The sequence below is a fragment of the Morone saxatilis genome, unplaced genomic scaffold (genome assembly GCF_004916995.1).
Source record: "Morone saxatilis isolate NCDOM2014 unplaced genomic scaffold, NCSU_SB_2.0 Contig3, whole genome shotgun sequence".
NCBI lineage: Eukaryota > Metazoa > Chordata > Actinopteri > Moronidae > Morone > Morone saxatilis.
The window spans coordinates 12283054-12305801 of record NW_023339873.1 but is presented as its reverse complement, the minus strand read 5'-3'; the positions used below and the strand labels follow the sequence as shown (position 1 = coordinate 12305801).

At 43.4% G+C, this 22748-nt stretch overlaps 4 protein-coding genes across 4 annotated transcripts in view; 2 read left to right on the top strand and 2 right to left on the bottom strand.

Moving 5' to 3' along the window:
• The window catches only part of LOC118337660 (transmembrane protein 151B), a 6236-nt gene extending 2422 nt beyond the window's left edge, over positions 1 to 3814 (top strand). The window contains exon 2 of the mRNA XM_035674781.1: positions 1192 to 3814. Within this exon, the coding sequence (XP_035530674.1) occupies positions 1192 to 2814 (1623 nt within the window). The 3' untranslated portion in view covers positions 2815 to 3814. The remainder of the gene's footprint in view (positions 1 to 1191) is intronic.
• Positions 3815 to 6860: 3046 nt separating this feature from the next.
• On the top strand, positions 6861 to 10882 carry lrr1 (leucine rich repeat protein 1). Its single transcript, XM_035674784.1, has 5 exons — positions 6861 to 7043; positions 8123 to 8221; positions 9178 to 9430; positions 9575 to 10049; positions 10138 to 10882. The coding sequence occupies exons 1-5, from the start codon at positions 6861 to 6863 to the stop codon at positions 10391 to 10393; spliced, it is 1266 nt and encodes a 421-aa protein (XP_035530677.1). The 3' UTR covers positions 10394 to 10882.
• A 327-nt stretch (positions 10883 to 11209) lies between these two features.
• On the bottom strand, positions 11210 to 13269 carry dnaaf2 (dynein axonemal assembly factor 2). Its single transcript, XM_035674780.1, has 2 exons — positions 11608 to 13269; positions 11210 to 11515 (listed from the first exon to the last, which is right to left on the bottom strand). The coding sequence occupies exons 1-2, from the start codon at positions 13267 to 13269 to the stop codon at positions 11210 to 11212; spliced, it is 1968 nt and encodes a 655-aa protein (XP_035530673.1).
• Positions 13270 to 15796: 2527 nt separating this feature from the next.
• On the bottom strand, positions 15797 to 19501 carry klf11b (Kruppel-like factor 11b). Its single transcript, XM_035674783.1, has 4 exons — positions 19031 to 19501; positions 17893 to 18171; positions 16470 to 17442; positions 15797 to 16186 (listed from the first exon to the last, which is right to left on the bottom strand). Exons 1-4 carry the CDS (start codon positions 19067 to 19069, stop codon positions 15885 to 15887), a joined length of 1593 nt encoding a protein of 530 aa, XP_035530676.1. The 5' UTR covers positions 19070 to 19501; the 3' UTR covers positions 15797 to 15884.
• Positions 19502 to 22748: the final 3247 nt, after the last annotated feature.

Sequence of the window (22748 nt, the reverse complement as noted above, 5' to 3'; positions counted from 1 at the left end):
GTTAACATGTGAGCAGCATTTTAATGTTGCATCTGGTCCAAGTAAAGCAAATTTTACAGACTGTTAAACATAAAATAACTTGTTGATACAGTTTGTAATTCATTATTAATTAATTAAAGAAGTTGTAACACAGCTGTCATATAAATGTAGTGGAGTATAGAGTCCAACATTTATATCAGAAATGTAAAAAGGAAACACTCAAGCAAAGTGAAAATTATTCTTAAGTACTGCACTTGAGTAAATGTACGAATGTAACCACTCTGCTGAAGTGCCTGCTTGAGCCTAAGTGTGTCATGTTTGGCTGCAGCTAACTATTTTCATTATCGATTAATTGTTTCAAAATGTCAGAAAACTCAGAGCCAAAGCCCACAAATTCCGATTGCATGTAGTTGTTTTTTTAACTAACAGTCCAAAACTCAAATGTATTTTATTTAAAAGCCAGTAACTCCTTATATATGAGAAACTGGAACCAAAAAGATTTGGCGTTTTTCCATTAAAAGTTACTTTAACATTTAATAATTTTATATTTTGCTGTTAGAGCATCATTTCTGCTCAAGGTATGTATGAAGCTCTATTTAAAGCTGAGCCCCCATAAAGTTTGAATAACTGATAACTCTGTAATTATCAATCAATATTAGTTTATCATCGTAATAATATTATGTCCACTTGAGAGCACTGACAGGTTTATCTGTTACTGTTAATGTTGTGTCGGTTAAAATATTGTTATAAAATCCTTTAGCTCAATCAATACTGGTGTTTGCCTCAGAAATCCAGTGTCAGTCTCTATTTGTAACTGTGAATTAATTTCCAAGGTTTTGTCTCTATATACATTACACTTTGTGTACCCTGTGATATTGATGTGACACCTTTATTAGCAAGTATATCTGCTCTCTTGCAATATGAACTAAATTAATTTCAGAGATAGATGTGTGAAAACACCTCAGTTAATATTTAGTCTGTCAGCTGCTTTGACTCACAGCCTTCTGAGGACACTGCGTGGTTTAATTGAGCTTTCTTTAGTTTGATTTACTTTGTGCTTAGGTTTGGAAAAAGCATGCCAATCTATAGTGCCGCCACGTTCATTTGCATTTCAGCTGCAAGTCATAATGTCACCACCATGTTCCAGGGGCTCATTGCTCTAAGTGCCTTTTCCTCATTACTCTCTCTCTCTCTCCCTCTCTCTCTCTGCAGCAGCGTCCAGTGAAGCAGTCTCTGGGTGCTTGTGTCTGCCGGGAGTCCCACTGGCGCTGCCTGCTGCTCTCTCTGCTCATGTACAGCTGCCTGGGTGTGGTGGCCTGGTGCCAGCTGACCCGGGTCACCAAGATCAGCTTCAAGACATCTCTCACCTCCTCCTTCTCTGCCTCCTTCACCTCCTCCCTGCGGGGAGCCTCTGGGATGGGTGCTGGAGGACACTCAATGATCTACCACGACAGCCCCTGCTCCGACGGCTACATCTACATCCCTCTGGCCTTCCTGCTCATGCTCTACATCCTGTACATGGTGGAGTGCTGGCACTGCAGAGCCAGGAGTGAGCTCCAGTGCAAAGCAGACGTGGACAGTGTGTACGAGCGCGTGCTGCGGATGCGACAGGCCCAACCCTGCATATGGTGGAAGGCCATCAGCTACCATTTTGTCCGACGGACTCGGCAAGTCACTCGATATCGCAACGGGGATGCCTACACCACAACACAGGTGTACCATGAGAGGGTGAACACACATGTGGCTGAGGGGGAGTTTGACTATAGCCACTGCGGGATGAAAGACGTATCACGCGACCTCAGAGGCTTGGAGGGACATCCAGCAACTCGGCTACGCTTCACCAAATGTTTTAGCTTCACCGAGGCTGGCCCGGAAAACGAATACCTCAACCAGAGAGCCAGGTTCTTCTCTGAAATTGAGGGTTTGGACGATTACATGGAGGCCAGGGAGGGGATGCAGCTGAAGAACGTGGACTTCAGAGAAAACCTGATAGCCTATGTAGACCCAGATAGGATGCCCTGGTACAATTCCCAGGTTGCCTTCTGGCTGGCAGCTCTGCTGATGTTGTCCTGGCCTCTGAGAGTGCTGATAGAGTACCGCACTGCTTATGTGCACTACCGCGTAGAGAAACTGTTTGGGCTGGAGTACAGCCCCTCTCCTCAAGATGAAGACAGGCCTTTGGGGAGTAACACCGGTTGTGTTATTCCAAGAGTAGACACACTGGACAGCACCGAAATGGAGTGGCACATACGCTGTAACCGCCAGGTGATTCCCAGCTATTCCGAGGCCATGCTGATCAACATGAGCACAGCAGACTCTAACTCACTACAAGACACTGAATACACCTCGTCCTCAAACTGCTTCCTCCTGGACAGCAGCCAGACCGCTCAGAGCTACGGCGCTCTCCAGAGCCAGGAGGGCAGCGAGCAATGCAGCGAGCCCAACGGACAAGGTGATGGAGAAGGTAGGAGGAGGACCATCACCAGCTCCAGCTGCTCCTCCATCTTCTCCTGCCACGGGGCGCTGTTCCACTCCCACCCCTCTTCGGACACGTCCCGCTTCTCTCTCTGCCGCATGTACGGCTCCCACCGCACCGTGGCCCTGTGGAGGAGCCGCAGCAGCAACCTGACGGACCCCTGCTGTGTGGACGATCAGTGCTGCCGCTCCGACTCCAGCCAGCTAGCCCTCAGTGACAGTCCACCAACCTATAGAGACGCCCGGTTCTTCCCAGTCCTCATTGTGCACCGGTCTGAGGGCTGTGGCAGCGAGGACGGGAGGGAAGTGAGGCGTTATTATATACGGAGAGGGTCGTCCTGTGTGGAGACTGCTCTGTGAAGGACATAGACACCTTTCATTAAGTCAAGATGGATTAAAATCAGTAAAAAAAGAGGTGTTGTTGTAGGGTTGGTCACTATAACATTAATGTGCTCTTTCAGGAAATTCCAGTGTACATATAAAGAAACTTAAATACTGACTTTCTATTTTTTAACACAGTCACCAAACAGTCAAAGAGTCTTCATATTTAGTTACACATTACACGTCCATATTATCACAGTTAACGGTCCAGTGTGTAGGATTTAGTGGCATCTAGCGGTGAAGTTACAGATTGCACCACCATCGCTTCACCCTCTGCTTCCAAGCATGAAGGAGGAACTACGAAACACAAACAGCCCTATCTAGAGCCAGTGTAGAAACATGGCGGTTTAACATGGCAGACTCCATGGAAGGCGTCCCGCTGTGTCTGTAGATAAAAACGGCTCCTTTAAAGGTAACCAAAAACATTATTCTTATTTTCAGGTTATTATACCACTAATAAAAACATACCTAATGAATATATATTCCATTTCTGCCTGTAGACCCTCCTAAATGTTACACACTGGACCTTTAAATTGTCTGTATGAAAACAGCTACAGGTGTGAGACAAACAGTAATGTATCTAAATGTATTGGGATATTGTGTGTACAATGACAATAATAACTGTCAGATTAAATTATGGTGCATACTGATACATGAAAACTGCACAACCTCAGCATCCTATTGTTTTCATCAAAAGTTGTTGTTTTTTTTAATCACAGGAAACAAACCACTAATTCCTACGTTGACCTTGTATCTGTTGTTACGTGTGTTGGGAGAATTACTGAAATCGTGCTATTCTTACATTCGCCTCTATATGTGAGAATGATACAAGAAAAAAAGAAAAGCTGCATGTTATTACCAAAGGTATTGTCTTTTAGTTGATTCATAGACAGCAAGTTAAAACCAAAGACATTGAGAGTATTTTGTTTTGTTTTCTTTCCAGAGATATGTGTGATGAGTGGAGAACATGAGTTGAATGTCAAAATGTAAGCAATAAAAGTAGTTCTGAAAGATGATTGTATTACAGTGTTTCATATCAACCACAAGAGTGTATGACTCAGCTTACTTTTACCTGGTCAGATTGAAGGGAATATTTAGTGTTCTTATAGTGGAAATGCATAAAAATACTATGAAGAGTCCACTAAGAGAATTGGGACTGTGGATTGTTTGGTTTTATTCTCTCAAATTAGCAAATAAATGTACAGTAGTGTGTGTGTGTGTGTTAGTATAGAAGACGAGAAAGAAGAGAGATCAGAGTAAAGTTTCTCCTATGATCATGTTGATCTGAGGTGACGATGTCAGACACTCTCAGGCTCACGGCTCTAACTCTGCTGTCCTCAAGTACAACTACAACAGAAGAAACACTACACTGACTGTCAGCCATTGACTTCAACTGTTGTGGCTGCAAGACAGGAGATAAATCGTTCATTCAAACTAAAGTTTAAATTCAGCTTGTTACTTGAACTGGAGGGACAATTGTGGGCAAAAGACAGTAAACAGAGCCGAAGAAGAGAAGCGAGCTATATAAGGTCACATAGGTATAACCTTTTATTTTTAGGAATAACAACAATACAATGTGCTACAAAGTTCTCTTATTTTGTGATTATATAGGTAAGGCAGTTTATCATGATACTGTGGAGGCAGAATACATATAAACTTAATTAAACATTTGTTCACGAACCCAGAAATGGACATAATATGTATTAAATATCTGGCCCCAAACCTTCATTTTTAACTTGAACACAGGAGTTTTGGAGCTGTATGTTTACGCTGTGATGGGGAGAGATAAATAATGTCTTCAGTGGGGGAAGAAGTATTTAGATCCTTTACTTCAGTGAAAGCAAGACTACAAAAATATTCCTTAACAAGTAAAGGTGTTGCCCCCAAACATAAGTAAAGTATTATCAGTCCCAAATATTTGTAGAATGTTATAATATTATTACAGTATTTTCCTTTATTGGATTATTATTAATTAGTTATCAATTATTATAAGCCAATGTTAAATACTTCATAAACTACTGAGTGGTTCAGTCTATAATAATGAATCATGTGCCAGCAAAGTAACTAATAACTACAGATATTAAATAAATGTTGGTAAGTAAAAAGTACATTTCCCTAGTAGTTTTTGGGGAGGTCTTTCTTTCTGTTGACCACTAGATGCAACAATTTTTAAGGACTATATTAATTAATATATATTATTATATGTCTTCATGTGTACACTTAACTGCTCACTCAATAAGCTGTTAAAATGTTTACTAACCTAACTACATCTATAACCCATGTTATACCTTTTTCTCTCATAAAAATTTCTCCCCTTTTGCATGGACAGAATGTAATTCTGAATGTATTAATCTGTAGCATTTAATGATGTGAACAATTATTCGCTAATTACCCTATTACCACACACACACACACACACACACACACACACACACACACATAATAAATAAATAAAGGCCTGAATGGAAGTGCTGTCCTAGTTCTTTGCTCATGAAATTATTCCCAGACCACACAGACCAAGATTTGAATGGAAATTCACTTGCAGCCTATTTTAAACCCAACTCTCTATTTAACTCACTGTTGTGATCACTGATTTGCTCTAACATTTTCTTAAACCTTAAGCTTGTTAAATGTACAATTATGTACCTCTTTCTGTCAGCCGTGATTTTGTACCTTTAAAATTAAACAAAGGTCCACAGTTATCACTTTAAGGACCTTTCTTTTGCTCTGACAGAGGAAAAGAAAAGCTCCAGGTGATCTTGACTGAGATTGTATGTGAGGAGATATCGGCACTGGGAATCTGGCTTTTCCACCAGGTCATGGAAAATGTTGCGTACACTTCTGAAAATGGCACTAAAGCCACTGATGTATGTTGGTCATTCTTTTTATCCTTGAGATCCAGAAGGGTCAGAGATAGGACAGCAGATGATAGACAGGAAAGGGGAAAGAGAGAGGGGCCACAGGTTTGAAGCAGCAAAGGGCCACAGGTCCAAAGCAGCCTAAGTCCAGTGAGATTGAGTTCAGCCACAGTGAAGACAGTATTGTGTTGTTAATGCCAATACTTTAAGACTAAGCCCAGTTTGAATCACTGGAAGAATGAGTCAAAACTCTTGAGTAAGTCACTGACACTTGTTAAAGACGATGAAGCTCTTAGGTTGTGTTCATTGCTAGGTAGATTTAAATTCATTTGAGTTTCATGTATGTATTTTATTTGAGTTAAACTTTTGTATTTGGTTTTGTACAAGGCTGTGTGTTTTTCCTTCTGAATATGACTGAATAGGAAATGTGCCTTATGTGTTTGTTTCTACTTGTCATGTGCTGAATACAATTTTTCAAAAAAGTTTCTCCAACTTCTCAGTTAATCAAACCAAAACATATTAACATTCAACGTAAACATTTAATTTTTTATCAAATATAATAAAATATTTTTATAAAAATTTTTTATGTATTTATAATTCAGTATTTTTTAACGAAGGTATCTTTGTAATGTTGCTCCGTCTTTGCCCCCCTGCACCCCTGTAAGTGTTGTTATTGCTGTATTTTGTGTCATTTATGTAATTGTACGCAATGTTTTAACTAATAAAGTATGTAAAAAAAAAAAAAAAATCAACAACAAGCCCCTCACTGACGTCACTTCCCACGCGCGCGGGCTCTTGCTAACGGCAGCTAACGGAACCAACTGACAACTGACAACTGTCCCGGACGTTAACGGCTCGTCCACACACCGTCAGGCCGAACACCGCAGCCCACAGACGGCTTCGTGTAGCCGCTGGAGACGGTCTTCGGTGTCCTCGGCTGCCATTCCGCTGTAGCACTGTGGAGAAAGTCAGAAGTCCCGTCTGTTGTTGACATCCATGACGGGCTCGGGTGTGTGTTGTGTCAGTAGCTCCTCTCGCTAGCGTCACTTTGTTTTTGTTTTTTTTTTCGCGGAAGTTTTCCCTCCTCGGTTGCATGCGCATTCAAACCCTTAGCGCACTCCGACTGGGCATTAGGCCGGACTTCAGTGTTTTAGCACCCGGGTTGCGATGAAGCTGCAGTGTGATGTCGAGGTGGTGAACCGGATGCTTCCCACGTTTGGGATGAAAAGTCGGGGCAAAGGGACGAGAGCGATGGTCTCCATCGGGAAGCATTTGGACAAGACGAGTCAGCGCAGCAACGTTTACATGATGATCTGCACATCCAAAGACCGAGCGGGCTCCAAGTACAAGGTCACTGTCTGTCACTGTCTGTGCTTGTCTTTGTCCTCTGGACTGTACCAATTACTGTCCTAACTACTAACTACTGTACTAAGCTACTGTCCTAACTACTAAACTACCCTGTCCTAACTACATGTCCTAACTACATAACCTACCTGCCTAAACTACCTAAGCTACCGTGTATAATCTACTGTCCCTGACCTACTGTGATTAACTAACCTACTACTGTCGCCTAACTACCTAACTAGCTGTCCCTAACCTCACCCTGCCCTAACCTACTAAAGCTACTGTCCTAAACTACTGCTCCTAACTAACTAACGTAACTGTCCCCCTAACTAGCTAACTACTGTCTAATAAGACCTGCGTCCCTAAACACCTAACTTAGCTGTCCTACACTACACTGTCCTAACTACCTACTACTGTCCTACACTCACTGAACTACGCCCGCGGCTAAACCACGTCCTAAATACTACTGTCTAACACTATACTGCTAACTAACTGTAATTAACTCTAACGTACTGTACTGAAACTACTGTATTGAATAAGCTCAAACTACTGTCCTAACTAGCTGTATTAACGTAACTAAACCCTCACCTGTCCTAACTACTGTACTTAACTACTAAGCACTGTACTACTACTGTGTCACTAAGCGTACCTGTATTAACTACTAACTACTGTCCTAACTACTGGTTTGTCAATAAAACACAGATCTTCTTTTTAAATGGACAGTATCAAACATTGCATCAACAAAACTTTGCTGCTTTATTAATAAACTGAATCCTCGTTAACTTGAGTGACTCAAAAATCCACTTTTTCAATTATTCATCATTATCCTGTCAGAAAGACCTGGATTGGAAACCCTAGAAGTATTGTTTCACGGTCTCACACCTCACACCACTTCTTGTTTAAAAGGAAATCGCTGTAATCCTGTCAGTGACGAAGGACCAACAGGGTTCCTGTCCGCACTTGTTGAGGGAGTGAATCACTCTTCGGTCTAATGACGATGCAGATCCACCCGAAAGCGGTGTCATGTGTTTTTTTGTGTCATGTGTTTTTTCATCACTTAAATTGCCCAACTTTCTCTCTTGCAGCTCAAAGACAACATCGAGAAATTCTTCACCTGGTTTGTAGAAGAAGGCAAGGCCACCGTGAGATTAAAGGAACCTGCCGTCGACGTCTGTCTGAGCAAGGTATGACATCCAGCAGCGTGTAAATACAGTAGAGTATTGACAAAGCAAGGACCAGTTGTTGTTTACCCCACAACAAGATTTCCCCATTCATTGTGACGCAATTTCATTCATCACATTTTCTTGGAAGATATTGTCACAAAGACTCAGAGACGAGTCAATCTGTCCACTCAGTCGTGTATCAGACAGACAGACAGGTTGTTTTGACTGCAGCCTCATTGTTTCCAGCTGCTGTAAAGCCCTTCTGCCTGTTTTGAGGCATTGGTCACCTTTCACCTAGTTTCTAACATAGCTCAATCTGTGCGCTCACACAACCCCAAACAGACTGACACCATATAAGAGACACGAGGCAGGTAAACAGGGAAAACACGATCTCCTAATGTGTAACAACAATACACACCCACAAAATTAAAAACATGACGCCACCAGAGGCCTACAGCCCAAAACAAGACCGTGAGTGGTGAGTGGTGTTGTGTGTCGGGAACCAGCTCCAGAGTCATGAATGCCACCAAAGCAGTTCCTTTTATTAATGCCAGCATGTTTTACTGACAGCCGTGCGTTGCAAAACAATGACGTAAAACTTGTGTCGATGTGTCCGCGTTGCTGAAAACTTGCAACAAGAACGAGTCAGGGCAGAGAGGAAGAAACGTTTGGCCTCGTTTGATAAAGAAACACACTACAATAAGATAGTGTAATATATGTTCACACTCGCGTTTCTACACAGAAAATCAACGAGGAATCAATAAAACACACCAGTGGGCAGAATAGATACTGGTATCAGTAAATTATTTAGATTATACCATTCATAGAAGTGTGTCAAGATATTCCAGGCCGGTGGATTTAGGTTAGATATTTCTAATCCGGTCACACGCAACCACCTGAGAAGATACGTGAAGTCTGCTGTTTCTGTTGCCGACTGATCCATTAATCCTCCTGTAACTGTATTTATTGATTTGTAGGCGGATGCCAATAGCTTAAAGAACTTCCTCTCGGCCGCTCGCTTGGCACACAGAGGAAGTGACACGAGCAGCCTCCCTCTCTCCACACTCACTCCTGTTCGCGCCAGAGACGTGGAGCAGCCCAAGAAGAAGCTCACCATCGTTTCCAAGAAGGACTACCCGCTCACCTCCAGCTTCCCCTACTCTCTGGAGCAGCTGCAGGTCTCCTACTGCAAACTGTCAAGGGTGGACATGCGGATGCTGTCTCTTAAAGGTAGAGCGAGTCGATGGGGTTGTTTTTTCCCCCTTTATTTTAATATCTCAGTCTCCGCTGCTTTAATTTAGAATATTTTTCAGTACTTAATAACTGGAGTTCCCCTTTAACTGCTGGTGTTTTACTTTGGCTTTGTTTTTGCAGCTCTCCGCAAACTGGACCTCAGCAACAACCACATCAAGAAACTCCCTGCCACCATTGGTGACCTCAGCTGCCTCTCTGAACTCGTCCTCCACAACAACCACCTGGAAGCCTTCAGCGTGGCCCTCTGCCTGTCCACCCTGCAGCGGACCCTCCAGGTCCTGGACCTCAGCCAGAATCGACTGCGGTCCCTCCCCGCTCAGTTCTGCCAGCTCAGAGAACTAGTGAACCTCAAACTGGACGACAATGAGCTCGTCTGTTTGCCGTTCCACATCGGCCGGCTCTCGAAGCTGAGGTTCCTGTCAGCGGCACATAACCAGCTGGCTGCGTTGCCCAGTGACTTCCGCAAGCTGAGTCTGGAGAACCTGGACCTGTTTGGAAATCCGTTCGTCCAACCGAACTCTCTGGACCACACGATGAAACTTACATTCCCCCTTCCACTTCAAGAGTTGGCTTCCAGAGCGGTGGCCAACCTCAGGTCAGTACTAAAGCTCAGTGAATCACACCGTCTGCATACGCTCTCACAGCCGACTCCTAACTGTAACTCTTTCTCACTCGCCTCACAGGATACCGTACGGACCTCACCTCATTCCTGCCCACTTGTGTCGGGACCTCGAAGTAGCCAAGACCTGCGACTGTGGCCGCGTCTGCATCAATTTCTACATCAAGACAGCGGTCAGCATGAACCTGCACCAAGTCTCTCACACGGTGGTGCTGGTGGACGACATGGGCGGCACAGACGCACCGGTGCAGCAGCACTTCTGCTCACTCTCCTGCTACTCCCAATATTTAGACAACTCCCTCCAGAGAGGAATCAGATGAGGGAGAAGAAACTGCAGTTTGACAGGAAATGCACCAGGAGCTGGAAGTTGCTGTAGATTTTGCAACAGACTGCAACTGGTGAGATATTGTAAGAGGGCATCTGATGAGACAAGGACAAGAGGAGGAGTAAAGCTCAGTGATTTAAAGTGCTTCATACTGCCCTGTTTTACACTTACATCCAACGTATTATGCACTTCTTTTTGTACCTGCTCCATCTGTAACTGAGTGGACTTTATGTAACTCAAACTGACAGTTTCACACAGACGTTTCTGCTCTTCCTGCCTCTTGAAGCAAACTGCAGGTTCCCCCACAGACCTACTTCTGCTCAGCGAGGGAATAAAGAAATTAGATGAATTAGAGTTTTCTCCTGAACACAGAGTGCCTCAGGGTCCACGAGTAAAGGGAGTTGGTTTTTACTGTGCTAATGACCCACAACTTTTATATATATATATATAAATGTGGAGAAATTCAATAAAATAGAAGTATTCATTAGGTTGTCCTATGTAGTTTATTCTAGGGCACTGAAATGATTTATGTGTCGTTTTTGTCACGTGTTAACAGAAGAGAAGCCGTGTGTTTGCTGAACGCCTTCACCTTATCCTCCCGTTCCAAGTGTGTGAAAACGGTTCAACACGGCACACTGTGGAAGAGGAGCTGCTAAAAACAGCTCATTCTAATAGATCCTCTTAAAAATGACACACCAGACCTTTAATATGATTTATTTTTTTAATACTGCAGACTTTTAACTGATCCAAGTTGCATTCAAAGGTGCTGTAATACAAACAAACGAATCCAACCCTCCCTGGACGCTTTGCCTCAGTCCAGCTCAAACATCAGGGAGTTCTGGAAGACGAACCCAGCGGATGTGGAATGATCGCTGATGACCTTTTCATTTCCATCTTTATCGATTTCCCTCAACAGCCCAGACGGTGGCCTGCTGCTGTCGTCGTGCTCTGCGGTTTGGAAGACGCTCCCCCCGTTGCCTGGACCTCCTCCGCTTGACTCCTCAGTCCTCTGGGAGATACAGCAGTCCGTCACGTTGCTCTGGTTTGGAGTGTCAGCTTTTACGGGAGACGCGGCCTCGCCGGATCTGTGACGGAGACGTTCAGCTTCTGTTTCCACCTAGAACAGGAAAATATAAGTCAACAGGAGTTTGATCACACACACACACGCTTGTGCCTCCTCTTCAACGTGATAATCAGAATTTATCTCACCTTCGGGCTTCCATTAAGAGTCTCCGTCGCCTCTCCGGTCTCCTCTTTGACGTCTGAAGTCTTCGTTTTGGTCGTCGAGTTCAGATGTACGTCTCCCTCTTCTGTTGTGCGACCTGGACGTTCAGCAGTGATTAAAACAGGCTGGTTTTCTGTTTCCGGCGAAGCCACACAGGAGTTTTCCTCTTCGTCCATACGTCGTTCAGCGGTATCGCGTCTTCTGACACCGTTTGTCTCCTCTGCTCCGTCACGTCCACCTTCCCTTATTTGGTTATGTCTGCTTCTTCCTGTGTCTTCATGTTTCTGTCGGTTTCTGTTTCCGGCTTCTTCCTCGTTTTCCTGCTTCTGCCCTGTCACTTTCTCCTCTTCCACACTTTCTTGGCCTCTTCCTACCAGCTCCTTCCGTTTCGCCTCTCCCTCCACACTAATTTCCTCACCTTTGCTATTTTCTTCTTCCCTCCCCTCCTCCTCCCCTTTGTCCCGACCTCTTTCTTCCTCTTCCTCACCTTTCTCTACTACTGTCTGCTGCTCCTCTTCAATGTCTCTTTCCTCCTCCTCTTCACTTTTCAGGTATTCCCTCTCCTCCTCCTCCTCCTCGTCATCACTAGCCTGAGCAGCAAAATCCACAGTTTCCCTGGAAGGAAGAACCGGCAGTGTGACCGTAAGCTGTCCTCTGTGTTTGTTGAACTTGGCCTCTCCTCTCTCTTCCTCCACAGGGTAGGCTAAGGGCAGCTCCAGTCTGTAGTTTGGTTTCTTGGACTCCAGCAGCAGTATTCTCTCCTTTACCTCGAGGCTGGCGTCCGTGACCGCCTTCAGAAGAGGCATGTCGACGGTGACCACTATCTCTTTGGGCCTGGGGCTTTGGGCAGAGTCTCTAGAACACCTGAAGTCCTGCAGGTCGATAAAAGATCGATATTTGACTGTGTAGTTCGGCTCGGTTGGCTCTTTCGTCGCAGGTGATTCTGTAGGCTTGGTTTGTGAGGAGGAGGAGGGTCGTTGGTCGTCTGGGTATGGGAACGAAAGAGGGTCAGGCTTCTCTGAGACCCCCTTGGCTTTATGCCCGGGTATGGCTCTCCGGATGACGCAAGGCTGCGGGGTGCCTTTGTATTTTGTGCTCATCTCTCTCACATTATTCTTATCCAGAGTCACCTTAAAAGCATCCTGGATTCCCTGAATGGCCGTGCTGTCCACCATTTCCATGAATCTGGTGTTTTTGCTTGCAATGTGCAGCGTGTCAGGGTGGAAAATAACATCATAGATCACGATCTTGTTCCCCTTTGGGTCTGTGTCTTGCCTCCCTGGGTGCAGACTGTGGGGCAGAGACCAGCGCTGTCCTCTGCGGCCTTCCTCCGACACCGCCCATGTACTGGCAGGCTTTCCAACTTTTTCATTGCTGCAGATATTGATGAAACACTTGTGCTTGCCGTTCACGCTCGTCCTGAGGGCCCTGAATGGTTCCGGGTGGATAAACTCGACGGTGTTTCCTCTCTCCTGCTCCAACAGTTTGATCTCCTCCTCGTACCTTTTCTTGTTCTCCGGGTCGGATAACTCTCGGGTGTAGTCGAGCAGCATTTCCCGGAATTTCTCGTCTTTGAAAGCGTTTGTGAGCCTGTCGATTTCATCCACTGTCATGTTCAGTTCTTTTAGTTTATCTCCGGCCTCCATGCTGATAACGGCGAGGACAATGTCGAGGCGGATGAAGTTAACGGACGCAACTTGGGTGAGATAAAAAAAAAAAAAAGCCCCCAAAATCTATAAATAATAATAGAATAAATGGAAACAACGCTACAGCCTGTCTTTGCCCGGTAAACGCAGACTTTTTGGTCTTTTAATGTCCATTACTGTGTGTTTTAGCTGGTGTCCAACAAACCGCCCGAATATACTTGTGTTGCTGTAACCATGGCAACGCGAGAGTCGCTGGTGCAACGAGGAAACACTTCCGCGAGAAACATTTTTCTTGCCGTTAATCTTTGATTTAAGTTTTATTATTAAGTACAGAGTCGAGTGACTAAATATAAAAGCAAAGCATTAAACATTTAGTTTAACCAAAAGGGAAAGAATACCCCGAAGGTTATAAAACCCCACACCTACAGAGGCGGTACTGTGTTTTAATTGATTAAATTGACTTTACCTTTTGGCACTGTGGATGTTATATTCACGTAACTCTTTAACATGATAGTGTTACAGTGAGTCAGCATGCACAATACCAAGAAACAGCGTCGTGAAATTCAACAGTTTTATTATTAATACCAGTGCCACAGGTTATCATAAGGACCATCAAAGTAAACAGGATTATAATACTTATAATAATTATTTCATTCATACTCCATATTACTCAGTATCTTCCTATTTATATACCTCCTTTATTAATACCAACCCTCACTGAAACTAGTTAAATTGGTTATAAATGAAGGATAATACAACATTATTTCTTGAGACCAAACTAGGAAGCTCCTGAATTAATTCTGGGTTGCTTTTGTCGTTTAATTAAAAAGTCATGGACAGAGGAACTATCTTAAAACTATCTTTATGTCAAAACCACTAACTCTAATTGACACTGACAACAATGTAAGGTCACATAATGGTCTTTGGATGAATACAATAAACCTTTTGATGTCTTACTATACTATAAATATACTATAAATCCAATAGCATTTACAAAATAATGACATATTAATATTTGTAGCCTTTCCTTTATGCCTTTCCATTCGTGTACTATCATTACAAAAAACTCATATTTCTTCAATCACAGGTGGCTCAGGTGTCCTATCACACTGTTACACTCCACTAACATGTTTGAATAGTGTTTCTGTTGGAGACTAGGATGTCCTCCAGTGGATTTCAATCGTTTAATGACATGAATGCACCAGCAGATGTCAGTGTAGACCACCGCTCGGGTGGCACATGGCCAGTGAGTATGTCGGTCAGTAAGGCAAAGGGGCGGGTATGCAGGGGAGAGAAGTGATTGGTCGCACCCCCAACAGTTCATATTTCTCACTGTCTGATTGGAAGCTGTGTGCTGTTACTAGGTATGGGACCACTGCTTATGAATGTGTGGGAGAGAGAGAGAGATGATGATGGAGGCAGCACAGAGACCCACACTGTGGTCCAGCAGCATCTTAATGGTTTATTTTTATTGTTCACTCAATAAAACCTCGACATGCATCCTCCAGTTGAAAATGAATTCTTTCTTACACTTCATGTTAACTTATATGACCACGGTTATGAACAGCAACTTTCATTTGTAACCACAACAAGACTAAGACTTTGCTAAATTACGCCTGACTAATAAGAGACCTTTGAATGAATATTACTCAGTGTGTTATGCAAGAATCACACAGCCCCAGAGCCTCCATGTTCCCATGTGACAGAGGTGATTGGGCTCAAATGATCAGTTAATAATCTCTGAGACAAGTTAAACAAGTCTCTGTTTTGTCTGTTTTTACTCATCAGGATCTCTGGCTCTGAGCTAATGAACAGGACACACAATGTCCCCAAATGTTCTCACCAAAAGTGCCTTTAGAACACCAAAGACAAATTTCATTCAGCCAGTAGACCAAGAGGGCGGTTTTGTGTGTGTGTGTGTTGGGGAGGGGGAGTCACAGTGTGACGCACACAGGATGTGGGCAGGCACCACTCACTGCATTTCTACATGAGACAGCCGGGAAAGATTGCTGACTACACTTTACCCAGATCCCACACTGCGTCTTTCCCGGATTAAAGATCGGAAAAGGTCATAAAAAGCAAAAAGAATGACTAATTTAATCTTTTGTTTATTACAAATATGTATTAAATAATATGAAAAGTTAGACAGGGAGATATAATCAAGTTATAATCATAGTACTGATGATTAATATTCATATTTTCATGTTAACATTTTCCCAAATATGACAAATAAAAGCATTTCATAATACAACAAACAATACATTCACATAGACATATATATATATATATATATATATCAGTATCAGTATCAATACACTTGTGTTTGTGTTGATACTGTTGATCAAAAGTATTGGAGGAGGGGTGAAGCAGGTGAAATGTATAAGACAAACTTCATACAAAGGCTTTGGCAAGAGTGCATACATATTATCATTTATATCAAAGTAAACAGAAGAATCCTTTAGAGAAAAATACATGTACAAATGAGCAGTAGAGAGGAAAAAAGGAGTCCAGTGCATGTTTTCTTTTCATTCCCATGAGTAAAATAGCAGCAGCCGTGTGTGCTTGGCTGCTCCCTGTTGTATCTTGGGAGTAGGTACGATGGCAGTGTTCATTGTCTACTTGGAGCCGGCAGGCACCAGCATGCTTAGCGTGGCAAGGCCAGGTTTTGAGGGAGGTGTTTTGCCCGCGACCATTTTGTTCAGGCTCCGAACATCAGCCTGCCAGGAGGGAATTTTCTTTGTGGTCATGTGACGTCGGGCGTGTTTGGTGAGGTGATCACTGCGCATGAATCGCCGGTCGCACACGGGACACACAAATTTTTTCTCGCCGGTGTGAGTTCGCCGGTGTCGGGAGAGCTCGTCGGAGCGGGCGAACCTCTTATCGCAGCCTTCCCAGCTGCAGCTGAAAGGCTTCTCACCTACGAGAGGGAAACACGGAGACAAACAGGAAAGTGAGGAGTCAGCAAGTGAGTCACACTGCAGTCATAAAAAAATAACTTTACACGACACCAGGCCGTGTGTGAGATATAACAATGAGCTCACTCTCTTCCCATCAAGAACAAGGCCAAGGAATGTTTAACAAACAGGATGCAGCAGTCATCTGTGGTCAGTTTGTTCCACATCCTCATGAGTATCCATTAAACACTTCTATATATATGTAAATATGTAAATATGTAAATATGTATATGACTGAACGCTCACCTGTGTGTGTTCTTAGGTGAGCCTTGAGGTGTGAGCTCTTGAAATACGTCTTCCTGCAGCCTGGGAAGTTGCAGACGTAGTTTCTCCTGCGGGAAAAGTCCATCTTTGTGGCTGTTGTACCGCCACTGGGCCCCGCGGGCACGTACACAGGGGCCGGGGCCAGAGGTAGCAGCTTTGTGTTGCCCAGCGTCATGACAGTCTGAGGACAGTGAGGGGCCTGAGAGACGGAGGACTGAGGGAGAACCAGCATCACCGTGCCCTGGGGCACCGCTGAGCCCACGATGAGGGACTGCTGGACAGGGCCGGAGTTAGCTGAGGAGGGGTGGGGGAGGATGGATGTGGTGGCGGTCCGAATCCCAGCATTTGATGTCTGAACAGTGCCTGGTATGAAGGCTGAGATTATACCTGATTGGCTGCTGACAGGGAACATCTGGCAGATGATTTGAGAGCTGGTGACTGAATGTGGGGACAGGGTTGCGGGAGCAGTGGGTGGGCTGCTCTGCAGTTGGGTACTGACATGAGTGGATGTGGAGAAACTGTCAAAACAGGGTTTTGAGGGACTGGCTTGCTGCTCTGTTATTGTGGCGAACAATGTGGGTGTAAGAGCAGTCGGAGGAGATGGAGGTGTGCTTATCTGCTCAGTCTTTGTAACGCGTTGCTGCTGTTGCCGCTGCTGCTGGTAGACCACTGCAGCCGTTACTGTGTCTCTAGTTTTCTCTGGATTGGGGGCCACTGGAATGTGGTGTTGGCAGGGGCTGCTGTCTGCGGTGTGGCGGATGACGCTGGTCGCCATGGCTCTGCAGGGCTGTGGCAGACGGGAGAAGGAGGAGGAAGGGGGGGTCTTTTCAGCGACGGGTGCCAGGACAGGTTGATGAAGCCCGGATCCACAGTGTTGTGAAGACGCAGCCAGGACAGAGCCAGACTGGAGCGTTGAGGTCTCGACAAAGCTGGGGCTGTGAGGAGGAGTCATACACTGGAAGGAGAGGGGAGAGGAGTCAACCAGTGGACCCACACACCACTGCAACAGCACAGTATTTGTCTCTAGTTTTAGAGCGGATAGTGTTTGCATAAGTATTACAGGTGCTAAGCAGCTACTCACAGAAATAATGATCACTTTGAGCCATAAACTGAGATTTTTATGACCCTGTTTCTGAGAGGAGGGAGTGTCTGAAGGTCAAACCACCTTACTGTATCAAGGCTTTCCTTGCCTTTCCCCAGTCTGAAGTCATAAACCATGGTTCAACTTATCTTACTCACATCAAAAGGCAACAGGGTTTAATGTAAACCTTGACTCTCAGGAATATGTTTACTAATCAAACATCAGTAATCTCAGTGGTTTCACAGCTCTGTGTGATTTCATTCCCGTTGCAGTAGCTGATGTACATATTATTCAACGGTTTGACCCCCATGATAAGTCACTTACCAGAGAAGAGAGGGACACAAAGTCCTTCGGGGGCTCTGGAAGTTCTGGCGGCAAGAGGGAGTCACAGGAGTCCGAGGCCGGGGTGAGGGGTCTGGGCTTGCAGGGGTTCGGCCTGTTGCTCCCGAGGAAGTGGCTCTGGCCCCAAGAACTCATGCAGACCAGGGCTTCAGCTGCCTCCAGGTCCGTGTACTCCAGGCCAGACGTCCCACTACAGACAGACTGCTCACTATCGTGTCTCCGTCTCTTTGCGTAGGACCTACAATGATCCATGTACTCAGTCTGAAGAAAACAAAATAAAAGTATTTCATTATTGCCACATCATTGGGTTATTTCCAACTGTGATGATTCAGTTAGGACTCAGATCTGATTACGGCACAAATGCAAACAAAATTGAGGCTTTTTATTTTATTAACCAGAATGGTGGAGAGTGGAGGGGGGGGAAGGAAAAACCCAGTTATGATCTGCTCTGTCACTGTTCCTCAATCTGAAGTTCCCGGCCAAACTACACAATGCTGCCAAAAAGTGAGAGGGGGTGTTGGTGACTACACCCCAGCATGCACTGCCTCTGGCTCACAACCAGGACACCTCCCATTGCCAAATATAGACCCAACTGTGACGTGCTGCCGAGATGAGCCATGTGAAATCCCCATAAAGCGGGTTTGCATCAGGAAGTGGGCTCATTACGTTACAACTTTATAAAACATTTTAAGAGTAAACAAACCATATTGCTGCTCCTCTGCGGAAACACAGACGGATTGAACAATTTGTCGACACTGACAGGTTCTCCAGACATGTTTTAAGTTTTATTTTTATTCCAGATTAGCACAGATACACAGGGAATCACCTTTTTAAAGGCCGATTAACAAACGCAATTGCGATAATAATTAAACGAATGTTAATATAATATAAATAATATATTTTAATATAGCTGATTTGACATCACTTGGACGCTGACGTGACACAAAATAACAAAAATAAATGTTCAATTCAGCTGTTGACTTGAGCAACGTTACTTTGAAAAAAAATAAAAAACCTCAGTAAACAAGTAAACAAGTGATTGTTATTGGACAGCAAACATAAATGTCGCTCCTAAACTGAAGTAGCGAACAGTTTTTAAAAAATTAAATATGTGTCTTACCCCGTTGGAGTCCATCTCTCGAAACTGTCGCGATGGCATTGAGGAATAAAATATCTAAATATCACTTTTTGTTGTCAAAGGCAGTGCAGAACAAAGAGACGGCGGTTGCCAGTGCTGCTGCCTGAGCCGGGGTAGGGTTGAGGTCGGTTTTTTTTCTCTGACTGGATCCCTCTACTCTCAGCTGTGTGTGTAAAACATGGGGAGGAGGGAGGAGAAAAAAAAAAGAAAAACAAAACTCACAACACGCAGCGGCGGGTGGCAACACTCGACCAATCACAATTGAGTGTGTGCTGAGAATCAGCCAATGGGAGAGCAGGGAGCGCGTGAACAGTGCGTGCTCGCCGGACGGTTGGAGGAAATAGGGTGCGTGGCCGTTGGTGGGCGTGGCCTCGAGAGTCAGCAGTGTCAGAGTAAACCCGATGAACCGACGTCCGTTAAACTAGGCGAAAGGTCGATCCGGTCTATGCGGCGTTCACGGGGTGTGGGGAAATAACCTGCCAAAAAGAGAATTACTTTTTAAAAAACGTATCTTTTCGCCATTCATCATTGTAAGTCAGCGCAATGATGTATTTTGATAAAGGGGAGAAACTGTAGTGAAAGTGAAAGGACTACATGGCAGCTGAGTGACAAAGAATCTAACCCAAATCTATTTTTCTATAAAAAGTAAAATCACAGAAACTGTATTGTTTATTTACATTTTTAGGGTTCAAATGTATATGTATAATTTTTTTTTAATGCATAGATATACGAAACTACAGTACAGTATTTGCTTTATTCTGTCAGAGCACTTTATGGCTCCTCAAGTGTGCATTACAAAATATTGTGTCTTGTAAGTTGTTTGTCTTGTTCTTAATGAGCCAAAATGTTCAGATTTTTTGCGACAGGACAGAACATGCACATTTTCTATAGGTAGAAAATTTATAGTGTCATTTTGAAATAAAAGAAAGAATCTAACCATTTATGGCCAAAGGTTCTGCACCAATGTCTAGTGGAAGTCAAAATGCAAAGGGCTGATTTTAGGTAGATCTAAATAAATTAATTCAACCTGCTTTTAAAGGAGTTGGTTGAGTTTACACTTAAGTAGACTGGTTTAATACACATTACAAACGCTTAATTATGTTTTAGGCTATTATAAACTGACATATTCTCCTTGACTTGACTGAATATATCTCCTTGTTGCTCTCTCCAAAGAAACGTTGATTTGTCAAGCTTTATTGCTCTAAGACCTGGAGGAATGTCATGTGTACCTTTTTTCCCACAATAATTGAATGCAACACCAGTACCAGATGAAGCGCGGGTTTCTGTCTTGGTTTTTTGGCGTTGTTTGTGTAGCTTTCTCACAAGAAAATGCAGAAAAACAAGCACTTAACTGTTATCACATGTATATTTCATAATGCAAACACAAAGCCACTAAGTTAGTTTCACAGTAAATCAGGTCACAGATGAGAGACCACCTATTAAAGTCTATAAATAGTACATAAATACATAATAAAGTCTATATTATTTAATCTTATAAATTAGGCAATAATGTAACCGGTGTACCTTGTGATCTTGACACTTGTTTTGTCTGTTGGTGTAGCCAACCTCAGTGCCCCATTCATATCCACATGGACTATAATAGATTTTAAATTTTTATTAGTATTGTTACATTTGCTGAAAGCCTCCAAGTATACATATGCACTAATAACCTATTGTCCTGGGTACAGGGAGACTGATGTGGTGTTTTGTTCTCCTGATACTATTATATTCTTTAAACTTACAGTAAATGTAAATGAATGTATGCTTGGCTGTTTTTTTTCTACTGTGGCCTATTGTCTGACCGTTTCTATGAGATCATTACCACAAGTTACATGTCAGATTGATCTTGACCTACATATGCTGTTACATCACCAACTGCTTTTAGACAAAGAAAAAAAACGAGCCAATGAATTTATGCAAGCCATAATATGAAAAAGACTCCTATTTAATACTTTCTTAAATATTAACAGGAACAAAGTACTGTAAAAAATATTGTGAAAACAGTAGTAATCCCATTGTCAGTCTAGACACATGACATTTCATATTCTGTTTACTCTTCCTCCATACATAAACAAACCTCACACCAAGTTGGTGAATTGTGTTTGTCTGCAGCCTTCCTGCAGCAGAAGGGAGTGTAGCAGGTGTGTCGGCCCTGGCAGCGCCTGGCTGCTATCGAAGGCTGAGCCCCAGTATGACTCACGTAAGCATGACCTCAGGGAGCAATGAGGGCACAGAGCTGTGGCCGTGAAGCTCCAGTGCCAGCAGTCAGCAATAAGAGAGGGGAAGAGGGAGGAGTTACATGAAAAACGAGTTGAACGCAGGCATGACAGGCAGCTCGGGCCTAAGTACAGCAGCCTGTTTGTGATATAAGTGGGGCAGGCCGGTTCAACTTAGTTAGGGAATCTGGAGGAAAGGTTACGCTGGCCCTATCTGGGCCTCCACATGCACACCTCCCTTGTCCGGACAACTCCCCCAACTCAGGAACTATAGGAGCAGACTCGGAAAAGGGGGAGTTGCCCTGGCAGGGTTAAATATACCCCCCAGGGACTATATTTCACTAACAACCCCTGGGCCCTGACAGACAGCCATAAGTTGTGTCATGTAGACATGTATGTTACTTCCACAGGAAGTATATCAAAATGTAAAATGTTTTATATAAAATAACACATGGTGTACCATACAGTCATGTTGTTTTGTATGCATAATCATTTCAAAATATTCTTTGGATTACTGAGTGGAGTAACACAAGGTTCAACTCAAACACTGAAGAAAAGACATAACAGGAAATGTTATTAACATTTAAAAGCTAGAAGTTGCAGAAATTGTACTCATTCTCTCACAGCCTCACTATTACAGGCTTTTGATTATTCAGCAAGTCCTTATGGTTGATGAATAACCCAAAATAATCTTACCTTCACTGGAAGGATTTCACTGACAGTTTCATTACCTTACTCAGATGTATTACTTCACACACTTGTTAGGAGAGCAAACAGGAGGGGAACCAATGAAAACAGTGCAACAGCAAGAGGAATACCTCAGTGTTGTGAAATCCCTCCACTGCACTAATGTCAACAGGTTTCTTTTTTTGTTTTGACTGAATGGAGAGCCAGAATGGATTTGGAAAATTAGTATTGAAGATAATGTACTGAACTCCTTCTTTTTATACTTTACTAAATGATTTGGTTTTAAATGCAGAAGCTAATGCTAATAATGTTATACAGATATCCAGAATGTCTTTTGAGCTCAGTTGAATTTATAGAAAACACTGTCAGTCAGTTGCTCCTCCCCACCATCACTGCAAACTGGCATCTGGGTGAAAGGACACAGCGAGTAAAGATACTCCTGGCTGTGTGGAAAACATCTTAAGAATTGATCATTCTTTCCTACCTTCCTCCCTCCCTTCTTTCTTTTCTTACGCTTATCTTTTTTGTTGCCTTTTTATACCTTTTTTATTTCAGACAAATCCAAATACTGGACATGGATGAAAACACATTTAGGAAAGCTTTTATCCGACCCTGTTTTGTAAAATGCAATGGAGAAACGCTTAACAGAAAACAAAAAGACAATACTATCAAAGATCTCTGATATTTAGGGAGACCACGTTACGTCCTCAATGTATTATTTATGCATAGAAAATTGAGTCAAAGAGTCATGGTTATGGCATATTCTTTGTGTTGGTGACGCAAATCTACAGGACTAA